Raw genomic sequence first — 27,886 nt, forward strand, 5'->3', positions numbered from 1 at the left:
CATGCAAAGATATTCCAGTAGAGCCCCAGAATAAAAATATGGACCTGGAAATGTGTGGAATAAGTCCTCTTTAACATTTCCGAAGTCATAGTCCAGGCTAACATGCTTTAAGACTTGTTTTGAAATGTTGAATATCTTTAGGTCAAAAACGTAACCATAATCAGACCTGAAGCTCACTCAACCCAAAGTATGTCTTTTATGTTCCCCGAGATCTTCAGTCCATCCAGAAAAGAACAGGAAAAGCCAAGGAAAATCTTCATTCACATCCTACAAGCTGGGCAACATCCACACAACAACTTTTAAGTGGTGAATCAATATTTCACAAAGTCCCCTGCGCTCCACCCTGGGCTGCAGAGGGCCTTCACCAAACAATAGGATGCTGACCTGCATTATTCATCCTTCACTCATTCACTCCTCTCTGACTCAGACAGAGCACACAGGGGATTCAACTTTCCCAAACTAAACTTCGGATAAGAAAACCTTTCAAAACATCGGCCTCTCCATCCTCAAATTGCTGTGGTATTTTGAGTAGTCTCGTACCATCCCTAATAATGTTAACCACGTTGAATAATGCATTAGTGATTCATATCGCAGTCAGGCCATGCCAGAAGCCCCTCGGTTCGACCGAATGTCAATGAGTAAAGTAAACAAAAATTCACTGGGAATTTTTTTTACAATCTAAAGTGATTTCAGTGATTTTGTTTCCAAAAAGCAAAAAATCCAAACATCAGAAGAACTCAAGTTGCAGCATAAATGCTCATTTGATTCATAAATGGGTAAAAAAATCATCCTGCAAATATCATAAATAGATACAGATCTATATTTTAGGTGCACTTCTGTGTCTTCAATCACCTTTAAAGCTAACTTTGGGGATAAAATAAGCGTAACTCAGTTATTAAAAAATGGCTGAAATATCGGCAGCAGATTTTTAATGAACTTGACATTTAATGCTTCACGGCTTTGAGTAGGTGTCCCCTAATGTCTTTTCATAACGTGTAATTAGGCACGGACCTTAAATAATGTGTGCGTGCAAAGGTTCCTAACAGAGGAGATGAGGATCACTCAGCCTCAATCAGTGTATTATCTCTGCTCCACACCATTACTGAAGCTGGCTACCCTAATAGCCTCTGAATTAGATGTGGGACTGATTGCACATTGAATATAAGTGAACGAGGGCAGTGGATGTCAAAAGCAAGATCCAAAGTGACTTTAAAGAGCAAAGTGACAGACACCTGTGGAGGATTTTGTAAATGCAAAGATGCATCACTTATCTGTCTGCACCCTAACATGTCAACTATATGTTTAACAGTATGACGGTAATAGAAGCTCCTACAGGGAGCACGGAAATGATCAAAACAATGATATGATCATTTGCGTTTCAGACAATGAGTTTTGGTTATTCACCAGAAAAATGGCAGTACTGACCATCTGTTCAAGCACTTAAAACAACATATGTTTGTCTTTTTTTTATGACCTGTTGTGGTCGCACAAATACTGACTGTACTAAATGATGTCATTAGGGTTACTGGTGTTTACACATCTTTAAAAGAAAGCCTGCGCTACAAACTGGTGACATAAAGTTTGAAAGATGTGGGTGTTTACATGGCAGAGAAACACTCTGAAACATTATCAAGTTGCATTATGGGAAGTGTAGGACTCAGTGTTTTGGAAGCTTGACCCATACTTAACTCAGTCTAGATATCTCAGCCTTTGCTGCACAAATTTCTGTTTGCTTTATCTATGTCTAGCAAGTTTCCTAACTTTATGCCAGTGTCATGCTAAATCACTGCAGTGCCCCTTTTAACCAAGTAGATTTCTTGAACCATGACCTCTAATCTTTACCAAAACCAATTTACCAATAGGATTACATGGATAGAAATAACTCCATTGCAGCTGAATGTCTTTAAACAGGTATAAACCAGTGGAGGCTGGTCCATAGAGGCAGAGGAGGTTGTTCCTCCTCTATTTTTTGAGAGGCAAGAGGGAGATCAAAATATAAAAAAGAATATTTGGTGGAAATAAACCATTACCAAATCTCAATATTATTTATAAAATATGTTTTCTCTCTTCTTTGGAAAAAATCCATTATTGAAATTCTGGTTAAAATGCTTCAACAGCGACATCTGCAGGGCAGGAGGAGAAAGGCAGTGTGTGTGAAGTGGTGGTGGGGGGCAGTGGGGGAGAGTGGGGGGGAGGAGGACGGGCTCCTGCTTTCCTCCTCAGGGCGGGATCTCTTACATCAATTTAATGTACTTCATTTTTTTCACGCTGATCTATGATTGGCCATGACACATAAAATGACGCTCCAAGGGAGTACGTCCTCTCTAACCAATCAACAACCAGAATGTAATATTGACATCATGTTGGTCCAATGATAGTTTCCAGATTTCATCTTCAATTCTCTCCACTGTAAGGCAGAGTAGCAGCTGTAGATAACGAGCAGTAGATAGCTGCCTGTGTTAGCCAACGCAACAGTTAGCTTGTTGTAGCAACCTGAAGGACTCTTTATACATCCATGGAAGGACTGTTAAGGACTGTTGTTAAGCTAACGGGAGAATATATTTGGACTGTGCAGCGCAGGAGTGACAGGACGCCGCCGGGGAGGCTGGAGAGAGAAGCAACCGGAGAAACAACCAGGAGAGTTAGCTTGTTTGTCATTGTTGCTAATGATATCAGACTGGTTAACCAGCAGCCACAAAGTTCTGCTAACTAACAAACAAGATGAAAAAACAGCCACAAATGGACATTATGAGATGAATACTTCATCTCCATGAAAGAAAGAAGAAGACATCAGATAACGTGAGTCAGATACAGCTTCTCTCTCTCTGTCTCTTTGGTCGCTAATTTCATCTCTGATGGTTAAATGTCTCTGTGGCTGTTGTGTGAATTTATCTCCTTAACAAGAATGCAGCAGAGATGATATAATGTGCTGTGGGTAGTTTTCTTGTTGAAGTTACATTGAGCTGTCTGGACTCATTCATTCATTTGGAATTGATCCAGTTTTTAATTGAGTGGTTGTTTAGTCACCTGTTGATGTTATGTGATTAGTGAATGAGTGTGCAGGAGGTCTGGCTGCTTGCTTCAGTTCGTTTCTTCAGTTGGTTTTTAAGCTGAGTCGTATATTGAGTAATAAGCTTAAAGTAACTAGAATAACAAGTGTTAACATGTCAGCTTTGTAGACTATATTTTGTATGTGGTGCATATAGATAAGAGTGTGTAAGTCATGTATTTGATACATGCATTCATACTTTCTGATGTGAACCTTTCTAGTATTCAGCACTGATCTGTACCTGTATCACATTATAAGCTTTGTGGTACTTTATATATTTCTGTATACTAAGAAAATACATAGGAAACACATGTAAATCATGTGATATGTTGTCTGTTTTTGATGAGAACATAAATCTGTTGTCACAATTGAACAATACTATAAATTTGAATTTAACTTTATTGGTAAAATTACACATTCTGAACCACTGCATGGCTAAAATGAGCACTTCTTCTTCTTATGTATATGCTAAATGTCTTTAAAGAAGCAGCCTTTTCACCCCTCAGGGGTTTTTGTTTTTGAAAGCAAATTGTCTTACCCCTCTGATTTCATCAGGTGGGGGACAATGATATAGTTTGATGCGGTTTGTTGTAAGATTCCATGTCGGTTTTCCTCCTGTCCTCCCTAATTTTTTGAGTCACCAGCCGCCACTGATATAAACAGGTATCACTCATGTGAAAACAAATTCCTCTAGTGCCAAACAACCAAAGAGAAAGCAAGAGCAAGCCGTGTTACTGTTATACCAACATGGCACCCGTCCCTGCTTCCTCTCAGTGCGACTGTGTCCTGCTTGAAAAGCCAGCAGGTGAAAGAGAGATGAAGCGACCTCGGCGGGGCTCCGTTCGGACAGCCGTATTGCAGGACATGGCGTGAATGGAAGCCAAACGGTCAGCTATGATGCTGTGCCAGAAACTAACTACAGACAGGATCTTTTCACACAGCTCTGTACACAGCACAGCGCTGAGGATGATTCAACAGACACCAACTGGTAACCACGCTCAGAAGATCATCCGTTAAAAAGCATATTTGGATGTTCAGTTCATCGAGATTTTCAAAAGGTCCTTTCGGAAATTGTGTACTAAAAAAAAATCTGCCTGTCAAACACTTTAGCAGCTCACCAGATGGGGCTTAAAGAAATGTGGGAGCGAATGTGATCAAATGCACACACCTTGCATCATTTATTTGGTCACACCATAAAAAGTATCTCAGCAAGGAATGTCAGTTTTGCTAACGTCAACATGCAGCTGCATAATGTTGCATCTTGTTGGAAATGTGCTGTGGGACATTTGTGACAGCACAGTTGAGCTCAAGATATGATGTTCTGGTTCTTACTGTATGATGTATTTTTATTTTATTTTATATTTTGTGAGATATTTGTAAAAATGCACATAGCGTGCACAGAGCTGGAATTATTTTGCAGTAAAATTTCAGGTTTGTAAATGATGATGCTCATGTATAATTTAAGGTGCCCCTAAAGTGAACACTACAATTTATAATTTTAATGTTTTATTTAGCTTTTATTCAAGTCATTTTATAGATGACTATCAAAGACCTATCTCCCTTTCTCTCTCCCACACACATACCTTCAGTATGAATCACCAGGCGCACGGATTTAACAGGATATAGAGTGAAATTACAGTCGTCAAGGACAGCACAGTTTCAGTTTAATGACCTTCACATCTGGCCTAAAGTAGTCTCTGCATATGTTCAAGTGTGTGCATGTTCTATATAGAGGTAGTATACATATGTCTAAATGTCACTCCACTGTGAGACATGTCCACTGACTGTGCCAACCTCACAATTTATGTAATGTGAGTCTAAACTCTTGGTGAACAGCGGTCTATGTGGCCACCTGTGGCAGTGAAGGGATGATGGTTCATTTTAAAATGTAGTCAGTAATCAGTAGCACATGAAACGAAGAGTCATAAATTGTGCAAAATAAAATTAACTAGACAACCCCTTATTAGGTCCCTCCCTAGCTTTCAACCGCAAGTGACAACTGAGCAAAATCCATCCGAATCCAATCCACTGATATACTGCGACAGACTGAAGACTGAGCTTTCATGTTCAAAGTCAGAAAACTGACTCATAATTTCAGCTACAGTATGCTAACATTAGCCACCATAAGCTACAGGTCATGCCAGACCAAGTAAGACTGCAGCAACTAAACCCTTTATGAATTCAACTTGATTTGTAAGAGGAAGAAGGTATTTCTTATTTGAAAAGTTGAATATTCTCAATTTAATTATAGATTATTTGGCACAACCACTTTCCCTAACTCTAAGCCTAACCCTAATTCACCCTAACCCGTATCATGAGCCATGAGCAGGTACTGTCGAAAGAAATAATTTTAGAAATGTTGGCACTTGACATCAAAAAACATTGTCTTTTAACCCAGGGTTTTTGCAGAATCATCCAATATTAACATGTGACATACCATGGAGCTGCAAGATCACTGATCAAGCAGTGTGTAGGTGCCTCTATGTGATGTCAAACAGCTAATGTATCTTTAAAATAAATGGACTTTTACATAAGTAAAATGTAAGTTTATCTGACCACTAGTTTTGAGTAATTTGCTAAATTATTTCTTGTCCTACAGATGTATTCAACACTTAGAATGGCTATGTATCACCAAATTTCTAATCATAGTCATAGTCCAGGTTCTGATCGTGGGTCTCTGATTTTATTTACATACTTATATTTGTTTATTTGTTTTAAACATTTTTCTCAGTTAGTTCATCATTTCTTTTTTTTTTCTTCTTTCCTTCTTTTTCCTTTTTGTCCTCATTTCTTTCCTGTTTTCATCCACACAAACTGACATCTGCAGCACTCCCCTCCTTCCTATCTACTAATTGAACTGATGGCTCATTGATTGCACCTGTGCCTTGTATATGTAAGTGACCTGGAGCCTTTGATTAAAGGCTTGCCATTGATTTTGATTTCAGTTGTGCACTATGCAAAAAAAGCAAAACACTTTTATCTAAGGCTTCTTTTACCCACTCACATCTGCTGTTTCATCCACTTGAAATGGATGAAACGAACCTTGACTTGCTTTTTCAATTCCATCCTAGTCAGATGCAACATTCATGAGACCATTGCTTGCCAGCCCAGAAAACAATGAAGCATGACCTTATTAGAAATCCAGTTGAATGGAAATAACAAATTGACTGTGGCAATTTATCTGTCAGGGTTCCCTCGCAGAACTGGGCCATGCAGTCGATGGATTGGCCCATTACTTTCTATAAGTGTAAGCTACTGAGAAAGGCCGCGTGTGTGGGTGTTGATGTGTGTCTGAACATGTGTGCAGCATGCCTGTGCATTTCCGCTCCGGGGGGCAGATCAGTATATGTCATGGTTGGTTGAACAGTGCCCTCCTGTCACAATGCTACAGTAGTTGCACTCATGAATGAACGCACACTGCCCCCTTACAGTAGCTCTTCCACAGTAACATACACCAGCCTTGTTTGAAGTTTAGTCATATACTTTTAGGACAGATTGTTAACATCAGATTTTTTGCCATTTTTTTAAGTTTCTGTGACATTTATCTTTGTTGTCCAAGTCATCTTGACTCATCATCATTATATCATATTTGTATTTTTGTGGCATTTTGAGCCCTTTTCCATCCAGCAGCACTTTAATGGACGCAGTTCAGCAAGTTCACTTCAATTTTAGTACAATTGATCTAATATCTTAGTTTTGCACAGAAGCAGTGGATGACTAAAATCTCCAGGCAACACTTATCTCCAACAATGAGGTTTTTTTTTTTTTTTTTTAGACCACTTTCTTGTCCTTTTTTCTTTTAAGTTATCAGTAGATCTTAAAAACCACAATGGATGACAGATTTCAATGAAATTTGGTAGAAAAGTAAGCCAAAGGAGAAGGATAAAGTGATCAGATTTTGTTCAGAGCCAAGGGTATTTACAAAAGGCTTTGAACATTTTCTCATGAACTACAGCACTTAGTTGAATAAAAGAAAACTGGTGTATTTCCCTAGTTTTCTATGCAAATCCAGCTTTTCATAATAATTTCTGTTGACTTCACAGGATAGTGCAGCCTTGGTGGAGGTTTGTGCTCTGGGGTGGAATATGTGATTGAAAACTTTTCATTTGTTGAACTTTGTTTTGATAGTCATCAATCTATTGTCCATGGGAATAAACTTAATGTAGTTGTGGGTGAATATATGGTTTTTGACTGCTTTGTTTGTTTTCTCAGACAAGTAAATTCAGGTCAGCAACCTTTCTCCGGTTTCCTAACATTTCTATCTTCAGGCCAGTTTTTGGACCGCATGAAGCAACACATGAGAATGAACCAACTGTTCCTGCTAATGAGGACCTTGTGGGTACAAATTCCTTTCAGGACGTGTGTGTGTGTGTGTGTTTCTGCATCTGTAGGCAAAAGAAAGATCATCGTGCATGCGCTGCTTAAACTGTTGCTCATAAAACAAACATGCACTACCTCATATGCCCCTCTCAAATGTGATAAAACGAACTGAAATCCACATTTTGTTTACTGACATGCATGAATACTTAGCTCCCTCCAGGAGTGGGACTGAACTGCGCTGGCAATTACAAGTGTCTCTGTGTGGATGAGTTTGTGCAAAACTATTTGTGCATGTGTATTTTTCTGGCAAATTGTCTTTTAGTTTGGCCAACTGGATAACGCTACTCCAGGCCAAGTCATTAGCCACTGAAATAAAGCAGCTTTGTTCTGTTGTCATGGTCCACAAAATTCTATTTAAAACCAGGCTCCTTTCCAGAAAACGACAAAAATGGGACAAAAGGAAACAGAAGAAGCGCACTCAAGGGCGAATTCACAAAAGCATTGCGTGGCTTTTGCGACCGCGAAACCTGCACAAATAAGACAAAAAGAAACCATGTAATTCACAAGGCATCCGCAAAGCACTGGAGTCCTCCTTGGCCTTCACTTATAAAGCCCTTCTTGGTTTAGTGTGCGACGTATGGTACATGTTGAAACCATGACTCCAGATTATTCCCGGTCAGCCTTCAGCTCTTTGGACGTGTTTTTTTCCACAGTTCGTACCAACTTTCGAAGACTTCTCTCAGCGATTTTCCTCTTCCCCTGACGTCCAGGGAGGTTCTTGACAGTTGTATACTTCTTACAGTTTGTTCTGATTATTTAGGCACTACCTTCGAAACTAAAGGCTATTTATGCAAAACTCTACACACTAACCACAAAATCTTACACCGAACCCGCAAAACCTTATACATCTCTTGCAAAAGCAAACAATTCTTGCAAAACTCCTCATTTTGTTTTTGCATCTATACAGTACACACAAACCATAATTTGAATAAGCACACGAAGCACCAACTATGCTCTGATAGTATAAATGAAAAACACTTGTGGCTTTTGCTTTTTCTCTGTGCAGGGCATAGCAGTTTGCAATTAAGTTTTGTCATACATGTAGTAAACACACATACACAAAGGTATCCAAATGTGTAAAGCAAAAAAAATTAGGTTAAACGTCGCCTTTATGCGTCTGGCCATATTGTAAGACTTCATCTACATCACATGCAATGTTGTCTTGAGCCAGGCAGTATGGAAAGTATCTCCTCGAGTGCTGTAGCCAGGCCAGGCATGACTCGCTATCCAATATTGGCCTCCATTGTTGTCCAAACCAAATGTTTACCTGCGGCCTATTTATAGTGCTCAAGTCCTGATTTGTAAGTGAACTCATTATTCTAAAAGTGTTTTCACATGCGTTGATGTGGAAAGGCAATCGGCAAAATAGTGTAGCGATCTAGAGAGTGTTTACAGTTTTGCTAGAAGTGTGTTAATAAATTACAAAGTGGGTGTAAAGCAGAGAACATGCATTCAGTTTTGGCACACTTGGTAAATGCATTGGCTACAAGTGTTAATGGTTTCAGAGATCGTGCTTCAAGAATCACTGTTAGTGTTTAAGCATTCTAAAAAAAAAAAAAAAACCTGCAACAACATTGCGCGCTGTTGAAACAGGAAACCAAGGTCTTTGGAAGTGGCCTTGTACACTGTAGAGGTCTTGTGTTTGGTGATAATAGCACTTTTCATGCTCTCAGACAGCTCCCTTGTTTTCACCATCGTGAAAAAGTGTTTTGTTAAGTGTTAAAGTCATCATTCATTGGCTAATTCAAGACATGTGGGCACTGACAGTTTGGTATTGTTTCATCATTTGCTGCTCTGTACCAAACACAAGTGTCTATAGACCACAGCTGTTTCACTAGATTCATTTTTTCAGGAGATATTCTACATGATGTAGTTATGTAAATGTCATGGTTGCCAATAATGGTGACCAGAACTGTATTTAAATTAGGTAATATGCATACATTTGGCTTAAAATTGGCCCCTTTCTATGCAAATGAGCCTTGTTGCACAAACAGTCCAGTTCACAAAGACCAGCATGAAATTATTAGCATCTTCAGAGAGTTGGTGGTGACTGAAGCACATTTATAAGGATTCTCACTCCCAGACTTTCCAGTGATCATGGCAGCAGTGATTGTAGTCAGGCGAAGGCATCATGTGGGCGTGCTGGTTTAAATTCCTTGCCTGAAGTTTTGAGGAATGCCTCTGCACCTCGTTGGTCGCAGTCTGAAATTTTAACATCGTCCTGCCTACTGTGTTCTTGGCGCAAAGGCAACATCATACTTTGCATAATTGCAATCAGGTGCAAAACAAGGGCAAACTGCACTCACCTGCAAAACTTTATGGGCGTGTTTGCACTGTGAATTGGACCTTTAGATGGGGCAGATAGCGGTTGCAAGTGGTGCTATCAGCGGCCACAATCTGTTCTTTGTGAATTCGCCCCTCAGAGCACAGTGTCTGAAGCAAGCTGCCTCCACGCCGTCACAATTAATCAGAAGCTCCTCAAGGAAAACATGACATGCTCCTTTCAAACATCAGTACACAGCAAAACCTTTGATTTGTGTTGTGACAGATGGACCCTAGAACGAGAGTTGCATTTCCTCTGCATTCCTCTGAGGTATAACTGACAAAGCGAAGAAAAATACAACTAATGAAAAGGTCCCCAGGTTACTTTAGTGGATAGGAAAGTGTGGATCTGATTGTGAGATGCAAGAAAAGATTCCAATTACCTTCTGGGCAAGAACTCCTGATAACCTGCTGGGGAGAGAATAGAATTAAAGATAAACGCTCAAAACTGGAGGCCCTAAATCTTAAAGTGTTTCTTTAGAAATTCCCATTGTCACTGAGAAATTGACTTTATTCTCACTATCCCCCAAGTCGATTAGGAGGAATGAGAGAAAGCATATTGCACATTGTGTCTATTTCAATCATTAGCTCACTCCATCAGTCAGTCACACACACACACACACACTCTCAAGTCTCTTTTCCATCACACACAGAGGTAGACACCCAGTGCTAATCCATTACCTTTTCCAATGTGTCTAATGGTCTGCTAGCAGTTAATTTCACTTCTCTGAGAGTCTGTAAGGTGATTTAACATGCTATCAGGCTGGGCTGAAGAGAAACCAAAAGCCATGAAATCTTTTAATCTCTTCTTGTTTCATTCCTATTTCCTTTACTCTCTTTCGCAAAAACCATTAACATTCCCACTGCTCTCATATTATTCCTTTTCTTAAAGTTTGCTTTGCTCAGACTCACCTTCTAAAAGTAGTTTGTGTAATTTCACTTAGTATCAGTTGTGGTTTGGCTGATATGCAATGAAGAAAGAGAAAAAATGTGTTTGTTTGGCTTTTATGGATCCGCTTCAAAAAGCTATCTGAGGCTCTTGGCTGACCTCTAGTGGCACAATTTGGAAGTTACACCTAATATTCTGAAAATCCTGCAAAGAATTCAGTTTTATGAGCTGCAAAATATTCCAGATGGGTTTTTTTCCCCCAGCATTACAGCCACATTTAATGAAAGACAATTGCTCAAGAAATGAGTAAGATATTCCATTTAGCTGCCAAAACATCAAGGAAACACAAATATTAATTGAGTTAATTGTGTGTACAGCTACAGTAGGTCTTGGCTTGCAATTTCTGGAGTTCCCCTGCAGGAATGTGACATCATTTTTCCACGAGGAGCGCTAATATTTGGCATTTCAATGATAGTCATGGAAAATGCCACCCGGAGCACGACTACATAATTTCCTGTGAATGCCGAGCTGACTCAAGATCCGCTGACTTGTGATCGTATTTGCATCAGCTCCATGCTTATCAAACCATCGGGTGGTGGTTTATTAGCGTGCACCTTTTTTAGTTAAGGGGTTAAAGAGAGGAAAAAGCATAACAGAGCAGTCAGACTTATTGACTTGCTTTGGCTTGAGCCCTGCGTATACTTTTCTGTCTTTTTCAGAGATGACTCATCTGACCATCTGACATTTTCCATTGCACACTAGAACACTGCTTCTATTGTTTGAACCACTTCGCTCACAGACATGTATTTTTCAGGTATAATAAGGGGTTTACACACTATAGCCCAACCACTGCACCGCACTCCAACAAATTTTTGAAGGTGACACTTTGAAACTGTCTGCTCACGCCTCACTTTGACATTTACAGTCGAGTGACTCAGAGCTGCTTTTTTTTTTTTTTTTTTTTTTCTCCTGTCCTTGCATCTCCAGCCTGAAGCACAGCCGTCAGGGTTAAGGGCTATGAAGATGACATCTTTCGCTCAGACTTCCAGGCTCACGTTGCATTAGTCACTGTTCTGCTGGCTGGTTGAGAACCCTTCATGGTTGCATCTCCTCTTCTGTCTTCTAACTCCTAACTATAAGCACTCAGTGTGTCACTTTCATTTCCTCTTGAAGCTGAAAGCTGCCAAAACAAGAAACTCAAGATTTTCAACACTCAATGGTTCTTTAAATGTATTAGTTTTGTGTGTCACCTCAGTTTGGACTAGAAAATTGAATTTGCATGCAAAAGGTTTTAATTTAAAAAAAAAAAAAAGATCTCTGTAGTTTCATAATGTTACTGAAGCAAACGTGATTAGTGCACTGTGTGCATATGTGAGTGAGCAAGAGAGCTCTGTGAGTCCTTGAGTGCACCGCTAAGGCAAAAATTACACTGCAGTGACCGCACAAACAACAGTGGTAAGCCACCCACCAGCAAAACATTTCCCAGCAGTCCCTGAACCCTTTTTTGCTTTGCAGACAGACACACCCAGTGCATGTTGTAATGTCTTGCTCTTTCGGGATATTACAGTGTACCTACCTGATGACCTTTTTGATCTTTAAAAAGCAAAGGTATACAGTATATACCCTTGTAGAAAATATAACCATGCTACATGACTGGAAAGATTTCCAGAGACCCAGAGGACTCAAAATACTTACATACTAGAAAGCTTTCCTACCGTTGAGATAATGATTGGCATTTCCTTCTCCCACCGAAGATAAATGACTGACACTTTTTTTTATTAAAGAAGAATGAGCGAAAGCACATTGTGTATATAAGATGTACTACTTTTGAAAGTCAGCAATGATATCATCCTACACCACGTCCTTTGACCCGGTGATCAAAGTGTGCTGTCTTTTTCAAATACGCTTGTGCAGCTCTGACAACTCAGTAGCTAGATAGCATTACAGTCTGAGGCTGTGGCAGAAGTCAAGATGTGATCTGAGTGATGTTGAACATTGTGTGAGAGATGATGGACAGATTTCTTCCAGGATTTCAGAGTATCTCATGAGGATACTTGGCTATCAACAGCATTATAAGGAACTTTTATACTGTAGTACCTCTCTATGAAACCTTTTTCACAGCAGGAAAATCAGGTGCAATTAATAACATTAACGGTGACAGCATCTCATTTAATTCCACTGCACTCATATTGTGCATGCTGGCTTCCTGAACAGAGAGATTGTTAATGTTATTAGTTCCACCTGTGCTTTTCCTGTTAGGTGACGCCCTGGGCCAGATAGGAAAAGACAAGCACAGAAGAAGCACTTAAATCTGCACTACATGAAAATGTATATCAAAATAAAAGAGACAAGTTTCCGCTAGTTAAATACTGTACTATAAAAACATCATGCTATGGTTTAGTTCACTATGACATACTGCACTGTAACATTAGGGAATTATATATTATACTAAGACATACTGTACTATCACATTACCATGACTATGACATATTATACTATGACCTTTGTTTTATATGCCATAATGTGCTATGACACACTACTTTTATGTTTCCAAACAGGATCTGCCCTTTTGCCAAAGCATTCAGTCCAACAGCAGGCGTAAACTTGATCATATTTAATTCCATCGTAGCATATTGATGACACGCAGTACAAAAAGCAAATACCAGATATTCCATTACAACTTGGACCCAGTAAACCCCACCAAAAAACATCAACAAAAAAACACCATAGCACTAAGTTTCTTTTAGTTTCATAGTGAATTCAACAAGACAAACATGATCTTGTTTTGGGGAGACAAAGCTAGGACCATTAGGATTATTGTTCTTTTTTTTTTTTTCTTTTTTCTTCTTGAATAAAAATTGTTATATTGTATTTATATATTACAACACTCAGAACAGAAAAAAACAAAGCAATACAAAAAAAATTCACAAAATATGAAACTTGAGCAACGCATGGAGAAACAACTTTTAAGAGCAAGACCTATGGCACGTTTATTTCCTCACACTGATTTACATATTTTCACAAAAAGGTGCTTATAACCGCAAGCTTTGATGCTAAATTGAGCACAGATGGATCCCATGGAAACGATGCACTGTGGGAAGCAGCAACATGCTAATGCACATGGTCTGGCAATAGATGGCGCCAGAACCTTACCACAATCCTTCTGATTCTTGCACTTTGTGAGTCTTTCTCTTCCGTTGTCTCCTCAACGTCACATCCAAGCAAATCAAAGACAACATGAGAATATGTCAAATTATTTATAGTGTGTCTCCAGAGTTAATGCTGAAGTGGCTTCAAATGAGCAAATATTACACCATAACTTGAGAAAATGTGAAATATTTGCCAGCAAATACCCACTTGACTGTGACATTTGAGCCAGGTTTGTCGTGGGTGCAGATACTACAAAATTATAGATATTCAAAATGTTATTTCTACCCAAATTAGTAACAACAATGGATTCGAAAGTATTGATAAAAAAAAAATATGAGAAAACTTCCTCTTTCAGCACCTCAATAGAATTCCTATCATTTTAATGTTTCTTCAAGCCTCTCATACATGTAATGTGTTTGCACAAATATTCAGTCTAGCATGAGAGGTGCAGCATAAGAAAACTGATCAGTCATTCATGTAAATGTTAACTTGAGCCTTGTATGTGTGAAATTAAGTTCCAGACATTTCCAAATCTGTTCATATTTTCACCAGATGCATGTCAAATCATATTTTCCAAAAAATTGTGAATGTTTTAAAATTTGTTTGGGAACAAATTGATGAAATTTTCTATGTTGAATATTTGTAATGAGAGCAAACATCTACTAAATCAAATGAGGGTACATCACCGTTCTTCATATTCAATAAATTCTTCACATCTGGCCTTTAAGATATGATTTGAAAAGGCGAAAAAAGTATTTGAAAATACTTCAATGAGGTGCCTGGATCGTATGTATGAATACTTTTTGTTACATGGTAATTTAACACAACTGGATGAAATGAACACAACTGCACTATAAATATTTTTAAGTAAAAAAAAAGAGACTTTGGCACATTGTTCCTGCAGTGCAGCAGGTGGCAAGAGCACATTTAAGCAAATTTACAGCCGCGTGCTTTATAATTAGATCTAATAAGTGAAGCATTTTACATTCACAGCAGTCTGATAAACACCAACATTTAGACTGCCTGTTTTAAAGGGTTGACTTACTTTTAGGTAGATTGGCAATTTATATACTTTACATGTCAATTTACATATATATATGTATATATATATTTATGTATGGTTTGTGTATATATACAGTCAAACGTAATCTGACCTTGAAAAGTAATCCAACATTTGATCATTTTTGACACGTAGCTCTGTGGCTGAACTACATTAGAAGTACACACACAAAATTCTACATTTAGCAGCAACTAATGCGTACATCTTAGTGTCTGTATGGTGAAATTTTATTTAAAAATGTAAAAAAAAAAATGAAATGAAAATATAATAAACTAAAGAAACAAATATTTTCCTATTGTTTTCCATTGAGATATGAAGACTGAACTTAATCAGAATATAAAATATGGTCATGGTAACATTCTGTAGAGTTGTGAGAGGAGAGGGTTTGTTTTTTTTGTTTTTTTGGGATTTTTTTTTTGAGGTATTTCTGGTGGGCATTTTTCAACGCTCCCAACTCTTTATGGACGAAACATAAGGGCTAGGAACAGAAGCAACGTCCGTACAAAACGAGAAATACTAGTGGCTCTTGGATGTAAAAGTCTGTATAAGGCAGCAGCTGCACACGTAAACAAAAACGCCAAGGCGCTAAGATGCAGGAGAAGTACAGGAGGAAAGGAAGAAATTCATGGATGAATGGATGAAATGCAAGCTGAGAGAAAATATACCAGGTAAAATGAGGATAAGGTGTGATTGTCAATAGGGAGGGGGTTTGATCATGCCATTGTCTGGCTAGCAGAGCAGAATCTCTTTAGTTACCGAGATAAAGCTGAAGTTCATGGTCTAAGCTCACACCAGAGTTTCAGGCAGTGTGTCAGCATTGTCTGAGGACAGCAGTTGCCAGATCTGCCACCGGTCCCGCTGCCAGTCCTGCCACTCGGGGCTATGCGGCACCATTTGCGCCTCTGTTGGTGGGACAGAGTTATTCTGCGCCGTTGTCGGCCTCCCTTGCTGCAGAGGGGGCCGCTGAGCCGTAGCGAGCTGAGGTGAACTTTGTGAACTAGCCAGTCGATGATGAGCGTTATAAGGGGGAGGAGAGCGGCCGTCGGTGAGCGCAGCGGGGCCGCCGTCGCCAGTGTTCGCCCCGCCTTGAGGTCTGGAGGTCGGGTTAACTCCGAGTCCGCTCGCTCGCTGGAGGCCCTGCGTGCTGTTGAGGTGTGACGTCACAGAGGGGTTGATGTTTATCTGCAGGCGCGGTCGCCCCGTGTCTGTGCCTACATGAGGGCTGGTACACACTCTGGTTACCGGCGGGTGGGGTCTGCACTCGGCGATGCCAGGCACCGCCTGAGTCCGTTGTGGCGTCGGCTGCTGCCTGCCATCGCCATGGAGTCCGTCGAGACCCTCCTGTGAGCTGCGGGAGCTTCCCTCTGACATGTTGCCATAGGAACCTAGAAACAGAACATCAACTGCTGTACATCAGTGGAATTAATTATAGTTTAATGAATGACAAGGAATACACACATCACTTAATAGTAGCTGCTTGGAAGGCCTTCTTGCATGTTAATGAAAAGATGGGGACATAATGAAAATATGGAGATATAAAGAAATAATAATAAAATAAACTTTAAAAAAAAATTATTTTTATTATTTTTTGTTCCTCTTTCATGCAAGTTAAATTTTACTACAACATCATATTTAAGTGTGCTGGATTAAATAATTTGGTAATTATGCAAAAGTCAGAGCTCTCAAACATCCACAGCATAATTTTTACACTTTATGAATAAAGTGATGCATAATCACTTAACTACTGCAGCTGTTCAGTTCTAAGTACCGCTGGTTTTATGTCCTCCCAGCTTGTTAATTAGTTAAATGCATCACCTGGCATCACAGGTGTACATTAGTAGCTATTAGATGGCTTAAAATGAATAAAAATCAGCAGGAATTTGGTTTCTGATAACTAGAAATGAAGATCACAGAAGCTACTGTGTTTTCAAAGGCCTAGGTAGTCAGTGCTAGTTCTTAATCTTCGGTGTCCTGCAGGTTTCTGTTCCTCCCTGATAGTTAAAAACTAACACCAGGTGTCAGGCACACGCTGCTCTGGATCATTAACCACTACGAACAAAAATGTGCAGAGGACCAGAGTGAAACGGTTTACCTGTGTATGGTTGGTCCTTGAGTGCTGGTTTCAGAGTAGTGTGCCACGTCCCCCAAATGTTAGCATGCTCCTCTGATATAGAGTCTGAAGGAAGCAAAATACTCAGTTACACAGTTGACAAAAGCACATGTAACATGAACAGACTTGCTTCTTAATATTTCTTCTGCATGCCCAGCAAAAAAAATTTAATTTTAGAAAAGGCCAAGACTGAAAATGAAAAGCCAAAAGTTAGAGAAATTGCACCTTTTGCAGCCCAGGTGTCAGCTCCAGGCTCTCTGCTCCAGCCGGCCACCTGCCCCACCAGAGTGTACTGTTCTGGCACACGGAAGAGCTGCTCGCTCCCCGGGCTCTCCGGTTCTCCTCTGCGTTCACTCAGAACCGGGGAGTTGTTGTCATACGGGGACACCTCGCCACTGGACACCTTGTTTGAGTCACTGGAGGAGCGGCGTTCACTCAGGGTGAAGGGCTCCTCTGACTGCAACATGTCAGGACTCCTGTGGAGGGAAAAATGAGGATGAAAGAGAGAAAGATAGAAGGAAACTGAAACAGAAGACCACATGCTGTGTGTGTAACTCACTGTGAGGCTTTTCTCCTCAGAAGGTAGTCCACCACGTCTGGGTCAGTCTCCAGAAGACTCATCAAAACCTCATTTTGCAAGTCAGGTGGCACCTAAAATATATATTTAAAAAAAAACAACTTTAAACCCTGGAAATGCACAAATCATTTGCCCTCAGTTAGCATTGTTCTTTCAGACAATAGTCAGGCAGCAATGCTTATTTTTACCCCTATATTAACATCAATTGCAATCAGCTGACAGTGAGACAATTAAATGTACTTGATTTCTAGTAAATAAAACCCCACCTGTTCCATCTAATAAAACAAGAATCCAGCCTGGCTTTTATCAAACATGAATCATATTTACCATTTCCTTCTCATTCATCCAGATTTTATTAAAAGCTTTCACTCTAGCCCTTTTTTTCCTGGCTTCCTGCTTCTTCAATGGCCCAGTGTGAATAGAAAGGGGAGAAACAATGAGAAAGTTCAATCTCTATATTGTTTTCCCTTTTACCTTCATTTCCAGTGCTTTTGTTAATCTGATCTCCAGGTGATTAGCTGAATTTTTGCTCATCGAATATTGCAGATTACACGTGTAATGTAGAACCCTGCTCCAAACTTTCTCCCAATGATTCCTATCTTCAGATGCTTTTGAAAGTGAAAAGTTGCCAGATCTTTAATAGATTCCGACTTAAGCAGGTTATGAAACAACTTTCAGATGTCATTCACAGAACTTTAGCTGCTGTCCAGTTGTTTTTACTCACCGAGACCGAGCAAGTCAGTCCCGATTCACTATATGTGATTAATAGGTCTTCACTGGCTTACTGAAGGAATGTAAGCCTCAGGGGAGCAGCAGTAGCAGATTACAAAACATTACGGTTTAAGGTTTCGGACCTGAAATGACCTGAACCGCCTGTCTGCACAGTTTGAGAATCCTGGACAAGAGAAAGGAACAAAGCAACTGATGAGGCAGTAATCCATGTGAAATCATGACCTCTTCTGACACCGCATCAAAGATTTCATGTCAGAATTTCCTGCTTTTATTTAGGAAAGAACAAGTTCAAGTGTCTGGGTGAAAAGTTCTTGATGTTGTTGTCAGCTAACTGGCAATACTTTACTTTCTAGTCGTATTTAATCACAAGAGAATTCAGGTGTGATCCTGAGCAAAGCTTGGCTGCAAATATAGGCAATACGTAACAAACCATTCACTCCCTCGTCTACAAAAACACTCCTCATCCATCTGTCATCTTTTACTCTCTTTGTTTGCTTTCTTACTTTCCTCCTTTTGCACTCGCTAAACCAGGCAGAACTTTGTTATCACTAACTAACACACAACCATTGTCTGCTAAGCCAAGAGGGGATTGTCTTACTTTAAGTCTACACAGGAATGTGAGACGGAGAGCGTGCATCAGTTAATGTGGGACTTGCATGTGTGTTTAGTGGGCAGAAGAATGAAAGGAGGAAGTAAAGAGGAGAGTTCTAAGCACACACACACACACACACACACAAGCTCAATGACTGACCATGAAGAGGGTTTGGTTGCTGGCGATCATCCTCTGCAGCACTGCGATGACGGCCGTACTCTCCTCTGCCCTGGCTGAGCTCTGGACGCTGAACTCCTTGTCTGAGCTCTTCTGCTTGTGGAGAAGGTTGGGGCCGAAGATGGTGGCTAAGTTCAAAGATGTCATCTTGTTCCCTGTGATCTGTTAAGAGGGGGAAGACAGTTTGGATCCAAAGACACGGAAGCACAGGCCTCTGCTATTACAAGTGGGGTGAAGAGGGTGGTGAAATAAATATGTCCTCAGAGACATTTTTTCTCTTCCCTCAATGCTGTTTTTCTCTCCACTTTCTACTCCAGTTCCCTCTTACATCTTCCATCTATCTTTCATGTTGATTTTCTCACCTCTCTCTTCATCCTTCTGTATCTTTTGTCATGTCCCCCCTCTAAGTGTTTTGTCACTTTGAACAAAAGATGGATGGGATGGCATCATGGGTTTGTTAACACTAAAACTGTTGAAGTACATGACAGCTGCCTCTCTTTCTACAAGGGTTGGTGTACATCCTGTGACACTATTATCAGCTAAAGCTCTTCAAAGCTTTGACAGTTTTTTTAGTCAGAAATTAATTTCCCTGCATCTTCCCAAGTTTCCTCCCTTTCCACTCCCAGTCCCAAAGGAGAGATGGGAACCACAAGCGGCCAAAAAGTATTGATATGTTGTTCCCAGACAAGTGTGAAACACTCTGACTTCCTGTCACGATCTCAGATACAGATACTGTAGCCATGGAGTCATGAAGGGGAAAAAACAAAAACAAACGCAACAATTTTTGAGAGTCCATTCTGATGTAGTCTCATTGAAACAACAAAAAACACTCTTCCATCTTTGCAGATAGTGCAGTAATGCCAAAACACACTGTCTCTGTTCTCACGCATAGACACAAACAATCTACGCAGTGCACATCCACAGAGACACACACACACACACTCCCTTGCAGAAATGCAAAGTGGCCAGATTTATACCCACGCACATGCATAGACACTAAGGCAGAAACTCTCTCTCCTGACACACATATAAATGAGTGCATGGTTTTGGGAATGAAGAAGGCTAAAGGGAGTGTGGGACTTGGAGAGAACAGAGCATAACATCATTTGAACCATGCAGAGTCTTGATCAGAGCTAATGATGTCACTCCCTCGTTTCCTACTTTTACTCCCCTCATGTACAATTCAGACGGTAATATTATTCAGATATCTGTAGTGACATTTAGGGACAGAATGTTTTTTTTAGATCATTTGTCACTAGAGGTCCCACAACTAAAGCTTGTTAAAAGAAATAGCGGTTCCAATTCGTGTAAAAATGCATACATGGTTTCGTAAACTTGACATTAGTGACATTACTGTATTTTCTGGAATTTCTTTAATCTCTTAGGACAATGGTTTCTGGCCTTTTTGGCTGGTAACTCGTTAAAACAAAGCAATGTCTACTTAGGTTGCATGTAAGTTGGGAGCAGTTAAACCAAAGATATAATATTGTATATGTAACATTAAAATTGCCCTTAAAAGGAACAAAGGTCCTTAGCCCAACCACAAAAACAAAGTACACACAAGTACACAGACTTTTGGCTATTTGGTGTATCTTGCCACCCCTTGAAGGGGGATCACGACCCCCCTGATGGGAACAGTGTCTTGTGGGTTCCCTAGCGTATATACCTACTGTATTATATTCCAATGTTGACACATAGTTTCATTGTGATTATTTCTTTTAGATTACAATCTTTCTGAGCAGCACCACAGAACATTTTCCACCGAAATACTCTCATGCAAGCTCCCTGTTGCTTGAGAAAGGTAGAAGACATTTACTTTGCTCAGATTTCCCCAGTTAAGGTGAGAATTTGTTCTCTGGCTTTAAGACTAGTGGTTTGCCGAATGTCACTGCAGTCCTCTGGCATGCAAATATGTAGTAAATGCAGCCATTCAGATGCCGAAAGATGTGAAAGCTGTTTAGCAATCTTACATCAGCGCTCGTGCAGTTTCAGTGCCTGACAGGCACAGAGATATATGTGTACATACCAACCAAACAAACTGATTCTTATCACTACTTTGGTAATTTCCTCCCAATGAGGTGGAAAAGCAAGGCAAACAAAATGCTATTAGCTGCGTCTACAAGCTGTGCAGACTCCATTCCTGCATTTGAGTGTTTACAAAGGATTTTGGATATTTTTATACCACTTAATTCATTGACTTGCTGAAAGATTTTCTGAGGAATTTTCATGTTTGGGAAATAGTGCATACCTCCTGTCCGTCTTTGTCCTGCCGGTCATGGGCATGGTTGGTCACGGTGGACAGGAACTCAAGTAGGCGGTGGAGAGTGTCACTGTTGCATGCTGGGAGCAGGTAGACCAGTAGCTGAGTGACATTCTGCTGCTCATCTGGGTCTAACACTGCAGCAGAGATTAGCATGGATTAGGTGAGAGAGAAAAGATGGAGACGAAAAGAGAACTTTTGTCTGACTCTCGGCATTAAGGATGAAGCAGTCTTTTGTGATGGTTAGGAAGTCTTGCCTTCATCAACATGAGAGGAGAAAGATGGATCAAGGTCAGGCAGAGAGGGGGGAAAAAAGGGACAATGGAGCTTACATGTGGTGTTTATGAAAGCAGTGTAGAGCTCCTTGGTGAGTAGTGGGTCGGGCATGTCCCTGAGGAACTCCTTCAGCAGAGCAGCCACATCATGAACGCTGTGTTCCTCGTCCAGCTGGACTTCGACACCACGATCAAACTCCTCACGTAGCTGAAGGAGCGACAAAAAGAAAGAGAGGGCAAAGGGGAAGAAGGGGATTCAGAAACATCCTTCGCACAGAACAATGGACATTATATTCTAAGTTGCACACACACCCACACATACTGACTTCCTGTGGGTCTTCCAAGTGACCTGGTAGACTTTCTTTTCAAACTAGTCTTACCAGTATGGATCTTAATCTCTGCGATCTGCCCTTTGGATGACTTCCAGAGAATTAGAAAGTCTATTGTCAGCCAGGATGATAGATACACATACTGTGGGTCATCGGGTACAGCTCATTCGCTCGTTTATCACATTGCACATTACAGTATCAGTAAATGTATGTGATTAATTCTTATTTCACAGTAAGCTGACAATTGCGGTGAATGTATAAATGTTGACGCTGGAGAGAATCAACACAGACTAGCAGAGCATGCAAAATGGATATTTACACTTGCCACAAGTGATATACAGATGTGTGAATACAAACCATTTAATTAAGTTTATAATAAAGAAACGGCGTTATAAACATACAGAGATAGAGTGGTCAGACTAACCACAATTAACACCTTCTTGTTTTATTTATTGGAGCCAATTTCAAGAGTATCTGAGTGGTAAATTGTTGACTTTTAACAAGTAGTTTAGTCTATTTTAACACGTACAAGTGACAAGTTTCCACAAAGTGTTATTTCCTGGAGTGCTACAAGAACAGTCTGAAATGGCATTGTTGTTACAAAGCGGTTTGTCTGAAGATGTCATATTGTCAAGAAACATTTTACTGTTGACTAACCACAATCAGAGCATGTATGAAAATATGTGAACTTCCTGTCAAAGAAGTTTAAAAAAAGTAAACAAAACACTGCCACAGTAACCACAGTTACTTTCATGAATATTGCAGCTGCTGAGTGACAGTTGAGAAGTTCAAATGTGGGGAAAAAAAAAAAAGGAGGAAGAGGAAATATTATGCAACAAGAGTTTCTACACCAGTCTGTATAAAATGTGTAACAATTACTTATATACTAAGACTATACTTACACATTTGTTCTTTGTTTTTCTCTAAATCCAAACACTCGGCGTACTCATTGGATAAGTGTGTATAATTTCTTCTGTTGCTAGCAATCAGTCTTTATTCCAAGCAAGGCAGCCCACCTCAACTATAATGCAGGAAACCCTGGACATGTATCTACCTGAAGGTCAATGACGTGTACTTGTGCCTGTTAGTGAATGAATAACCTTCCTGACTTCAATAACCAGTGAGTGTCTCTTATTCTTTCAGCTACTACAAGTAGAAGTCAGTGTTATAAAAAAATGAAACAGGAAAGGTAACATTAAAAAAATGTGCTGCCCACACTGATTGCCCCAGAAGCTAAATAAAGCATTCAAGCACCCTATAACTGTGTAGCCACTGGAGTCAAGGGTAAAAGAAAATGAAAGGTGTAGGAGTAAGTAGAATGACGTAATTTTAACGTATGTATTGAGCTGGTAAGAATGTATTTGCTTACAGCACTACCAGCTCTGTTGGAACACTGTGTATTTCTCAGACATATTCAAGAAGTGCGTCTTTGTACATGTGAGTTAGGCTCTTGAATGAAGGACTGTTTACAGTCATAAGATAGCAAATGCAATAGAGGGAGCTTTGGCACCATGGCGCATATTTGGTGCACTGTGTTGGTTATCACACGATCTATTCTTAGAGAGGAGGTTTTGTTTGTTGGTGTTGCCTTCTGTGGATGGAAAAGAATGTGTGAAGAGCATTTTGCACAAGAAAGCAATTTCACTTTCTGGAAATTAAGCCGTTGATTTGTTGATGGGTGAAAATGAGGATATCTTTTGCAAACCAAGGAGAAACTCAAAAATACCTACCTGTCGGACTCTCTTCTTGGAGCTTCCCACTCGAAAAATCCCCACAGTCTGCAAACCTGAGTGGAAAAGAGAAAGAAGGTCAGCATTAAAAGACCAGTTGATGTAGTATAACAGAGGATAGATGAAGGGTGAAGAAGCTGCTAACCATATTTTTCAATATGCTGACAGCAGCTGTCGACCACCCGAGGCACCTGACGGTAGATGGGATTGAGGCTCAGCCGTTTGTCCCGGTGCTTCTCCTTTTTACTGGGCGTTTCGGCGGGCAGAGAGAGCTGCAGCGCCTCGAGCAGGCGGGACTGGTTGTCGTCCAGGTCTGTGATCGAGTCCACTGACATCCCGCCCTGGAGGTTAATCATGCAATCATGAAACAGACTGCAAATAATCGATCCACTGTATGTAGTTCAGACTGGGATGAGCGCTAATAGCATGTCTCACCCTCCTGCGTGCTCGCGGCGCAGCCTCAGGCGTGTTGGGCGACGTGGACTCGTTGGCTGTCTCTGATGTGGAGCTCAGTGAGGAGTTACTGCTGGATAGCTCCTTGTTGGACGGCCGCTTGGTGGCAAACTGGAGAACGGATGATGCAAGAGTTAGATTTGGCTACGTTTGACACATCCAAGAGAACTCTGATCGACAGAAAATGCTTTTGAATACCACATTGTTTTGAGAACTTTGAGTTGGTAGGTTTTAGTTTGAGTTTTTAGTTGGTTTATTGTCTTCAAACAGTACTGGTGGGATGATTTGCCTAATTCTATATACAGCACTTCTTACAAATATCACTAAAACCAACGCAATCATCTGCAGATTTTTTCCCCCCTTTGGTTTTAAGAAACAGTTGAATGTAGGGAAGGACAGACAGGCATACACTTGCCTGGGTCCAGACCTTTGAATCCGCCCACTCCACCCAGTTGACTGATTCGTCTGGCATCATGACATAAAAACAGCGGTTTCTCGGTTGAAAAAGCGATCAATCCAATCAGCGCCACGTGTGGGACTAATGCTATTGTCAAGCATTGTCAAGCTTTGAACCAGGGAGGAGTACAACTAGCAGTGCTGACAAAATACAGTATGAATCACAAAAATGTTACTGCATTGCCTATTTCTCCCTTTTAACAAACATATTTTAGTGTCTATTTAGCTGTAATATGAGCAAGTTTGTGACCCGGCCTCCATGTTGATAACACACGAGACAAAACCAAGCACTGCTCAACTTTACCACCAGCCAGAGTGTTTAGTGGTGATTGAATCAAATCCCCTAACCCCACGGAAATTGATTAGAGTGGAGGCAATGTGAGACTGAAGATGGAAACGGAGTGTAACAAGTTGACAATTTAATCTGCTATCAGGCAAGTCATACACATGAATTGATAGATAAACTGATAGACCTGTAAAATGGATGAGACGAGGTCTGAGGCGTCCTTGTGCTCCTCGCGCTGTGGAGGGTCCTGACGATAGCCATCTTGACGCTGTCTGTGCGTTCTGTCATTAGCAATGACCTGGGAGAGGGGTATGCTGAAGGCCTGGGGGATGCATTCTAGGAGGAAAAAAAAGGTAGAAAAGAAGAAGAGGAGGAAGAAAGAGATGGAAAACAAAGGCAGAAAAGGATGAGGGCAAGAAAAGAGGAGACAAGAAAGTTGAATAAAACTTTAGCTGCACAAAGAAGAAATAAAAGAAAAAGAAGGGTCTATTAGCAACATCCATAAATAGTCATTAGACTCTGTAAACTTGTGCAGCACAACACGAAGATCAAACACATCTCCAGTTAAACTCTTTATTACTCCTGTTGGAGCTTGCTTTTTACACGAGCATGTGCCATAAAAGTATCACTACACACGTTTACCAGGTCAGTTAAAAATCTTATAGCGCTATCTGTTTTCCAAAAAAAGACATCACAGAAAGAAAATTGGGGGGGAAAAAAAACTGATTACGCCAGACCACTAATTCTAGTGCCTTTGACCAAAATAACACAACTTTGATGACTCTCGCCCACAAGCAATGTCATGTTCTCCATGGAGGTAATTTTTAGAAGCTGCTCGGCACTGAGACATATGTAAATAATAGCTAGCAGGTGATCTGGGTAAGTATGACGAAAGGCAGAGTATAGTTTTTTTTGGCAAGAAGTTGCAAGGGTTCTGGGTTGAGAGAGCAAACGTTTTTATACCAAAATGAAGTAAGGCAAAACAATCGCAATTAACTTAGACTAATTTCTGATGCAAGTCTCTGTTGTCCTGCTGACACACACATGCAAGCACTGAAGATATGCACAAGCTCACTTCAGAGAGAAATTATGTCATACTGGGCTATCACAGGCTATATATTCCATTATACAGAATCCCAAAGCCCAAGCCAACAGCTGAGCAAAAACAGTCCAGCTGTTCAGTGTTTGCATGTGTGTGTGTGTGTGTGTGTGTGTGTGTGTGTGTGTGTGTGTTTGTGTGTGTGTGTGTGTGTGAGTGAGCGTAGAGAAGAGAAAAAAGAAAGACAGGGAGAGAGAAGGCAAAATGCATTCCACAACCACAAGTGGAGGGCTGTGGTTCATGAACAACATGACCACTAACACTGTGACACAACGGATTTGCTCTGCAACCTCACAGAGTTAACAGGGCTTATGTAACAGCACACACACACACACACACACACACACACAAACATGCACATACACTATCTGGATCGCATAATGTACAGTGCTTTACCAACGTAATGCACAGCACTTCATAGTGCGTCCAGGACCAGACCACATTTATCAAGCCATGACAGATTTTCATAAATCTACATTTTCCAGGCCTGCAGCGTCTTAGGAACCGCAGTCTTGGTTTTCAGCACCCCCTTTTTTTTAAAATAACTATTTCTTATTCACGTCCATGTAGTGTGTTTATATTAGCTGGATATGGTCTCTGCATGCAGAATGTCTCTCGCAGCCTCGGGATAGTTATAAATAACATGAAACGTTTGTTTTAATGTGCAAAAAGTGCCAAATGGGTGGAGTGTACCACACAGGACAATGCAGTGATAGTGCCAAAAAGTATTTAAGAGACCAATTAGTAAAGCTTTGTCTTGACTGACAACTTGCTTGATTCTCTCTGAGGTAAAAACTCACCCATAAGGTACTCAAAGCAGATTATAACAGCTGTTAACCTTGTTTGCAAGTAAAGTTTGACTGAGGTCTCGTCACAACACATAGAGCTCAGGTTTCTGTGGCCGCATCAAAGAAGCCAGCATTTTCCTTTTCTCCATGTTTCTCTCTGAGCCCGGTTCAAAGTGAAAAGCAGGGCTGGTATTCAGGGGCCCTGGGAGAAAAGTTTCGACCACAGGTACTTTACATCTGAGCCAGCTGGGCTCTGGAGGGGTATAGCGAGGCATGTAGTGGAGGGAAAACACAGAAAACAGTTGTGCCCTGACATAAATCTTAGACATTCGGTTCTGAATGGCCAAAGGATGGGTGTTATTTTCAGACCACACAGCTGTAACATGGCATCATTACTGCAATATAAAACCCAGAGCTTGACTGCTGTGTCTCCAACTTGGAGCAGTAAATAAAGGTTGACAGAGCACTCACAAAAAATCTGTTCTAATAGCATATTGTCCCAAAATATGCTGCTCCCCCCAAAAAAATCCTTAAAAATCATTCAATTGAATGCATTTGATTGTGGAATACGTCCTATGGTATTAAAGGGGTTGTCAAGTGATTTAGTATGTCACTTCCAACTTCCATAAAGTTGCAGGATTTGTGAGAGACTGAGCAGAGACTGAGCAGTGGTCAAGATTGCCTGATTTTAGTCCCTAGTATGGGTCATGCTCCAAAAACACTGGATCCTACACTTCCCATAATGCAACAGTACTGCTTAAAGAGTAAAGTCTTTTAAACTCCACACAACCACAAGCTTTCTGTTTTAAACCCAACCTCAGATGACATCACAACATCATCAGGGTTTTACATTATACATATGTGTAGTTTGTGGATATTAAGTTTGTATGAACACAGCTAACTCCTCCAAATGCAGATCATCACATTAATGCAAGTTACTCATTCCTGCCATTTTAATCAGCTACTTGAGAACACTGCAAGCTCTGCAAAAATCAGCACTGGTTCGAGTATGACAGGCTATCAAAAACAAACTTGGGTAGGTGTGTGTATTTCTCACATTCCCATGTGTATTTATTGTAAACAAGACTTGAGATCAGCTCCCAGACTCAGCTCCCAGAAGAAAAACTCCCAGAAGAAAAGCCTGTTTCATTTTATCTCCTGCTCCTATCTCC

General features: G+C 40.5%; 1 protein-coding gene across 2 annotated transcripts in view; it reads right to left on the reverse strand.

Moving 5' to 3' along the window:
* Positions 1 to 13,239: 13,239 nt before the first annotated feature.
* LOC137177436 (rho GTPase-activating protein 6-like) overlaps positions 13,240 to 27,886 on the reverse strand; it is an 81,196-nt gene continuing 66,549 nt past the window's right edge. For both annotated transcript variants that reach the window (XM_067583768.1, XM_067583769.1), the window contains exons 4-14: positions 25,015 to 25,163; positions 24,068 to 24,196; positions 23,778 to 23,973; positions 23,633 to 23,688; positions 21,631 to 21,781; positions 21,287 to 21,435; positions 19,021 to 19,200; positions 17,520 to 17,611; positions 17,186 to 17,436; positions 16,943 to 17,026; positions 13,240 to 16,235 (exon numbers count right to left, since the gene is read on the reverse strand). In XM_067583768.1, coding sequence (XP_067439869.1) covers positions 15,637 to 16,235; positions 16,943 to 17,026; positions 17,186 to 17,436; positions 17,520 to 17,611; positions 19,021 to 19,200; positions 21,287 to 21,435; positions 21,631 to 21,781; positions 23,633 to 23,688; positions 23,778 to 23,973; positions 24,068 to 24,196; positions 25,015 to 25,163 — 2,036 coding nt within the window. In that variant the 3' untranslated portion in view covers positions 13,240 to 15,636. The remainder of the gene's footprint in view (positions 16,236 to 16,942; positions 17,027 to 17,185; positions 17,437 to 17,519; positions 17,612 to 19,020; positions 19,201 to 21,286; positions 21,436 to 21,630; positions 21,782 to 23,632; positions 23,689 to 23,777; positions 23,974 to 24,067; positions 24,197 to 25,014; positions 25,164 to 27,886) is intronic.

The sequence above is a fragment of the Thunnus thynnus genome, chromosome 24, assembly GCF_963924715.1.
Source record: "Thunnus thynnus chromosome 24, fThuThy2.1, whole genome shotgun sequence".
In the NCBI taxonomy this organism is placed as follows: domain Eukaryota; kingdom Metazoa; phylum Chordata; class Actinopteri; order Scombriformes; family Scombridae; genus Thunnus; species Thunnus thynnus.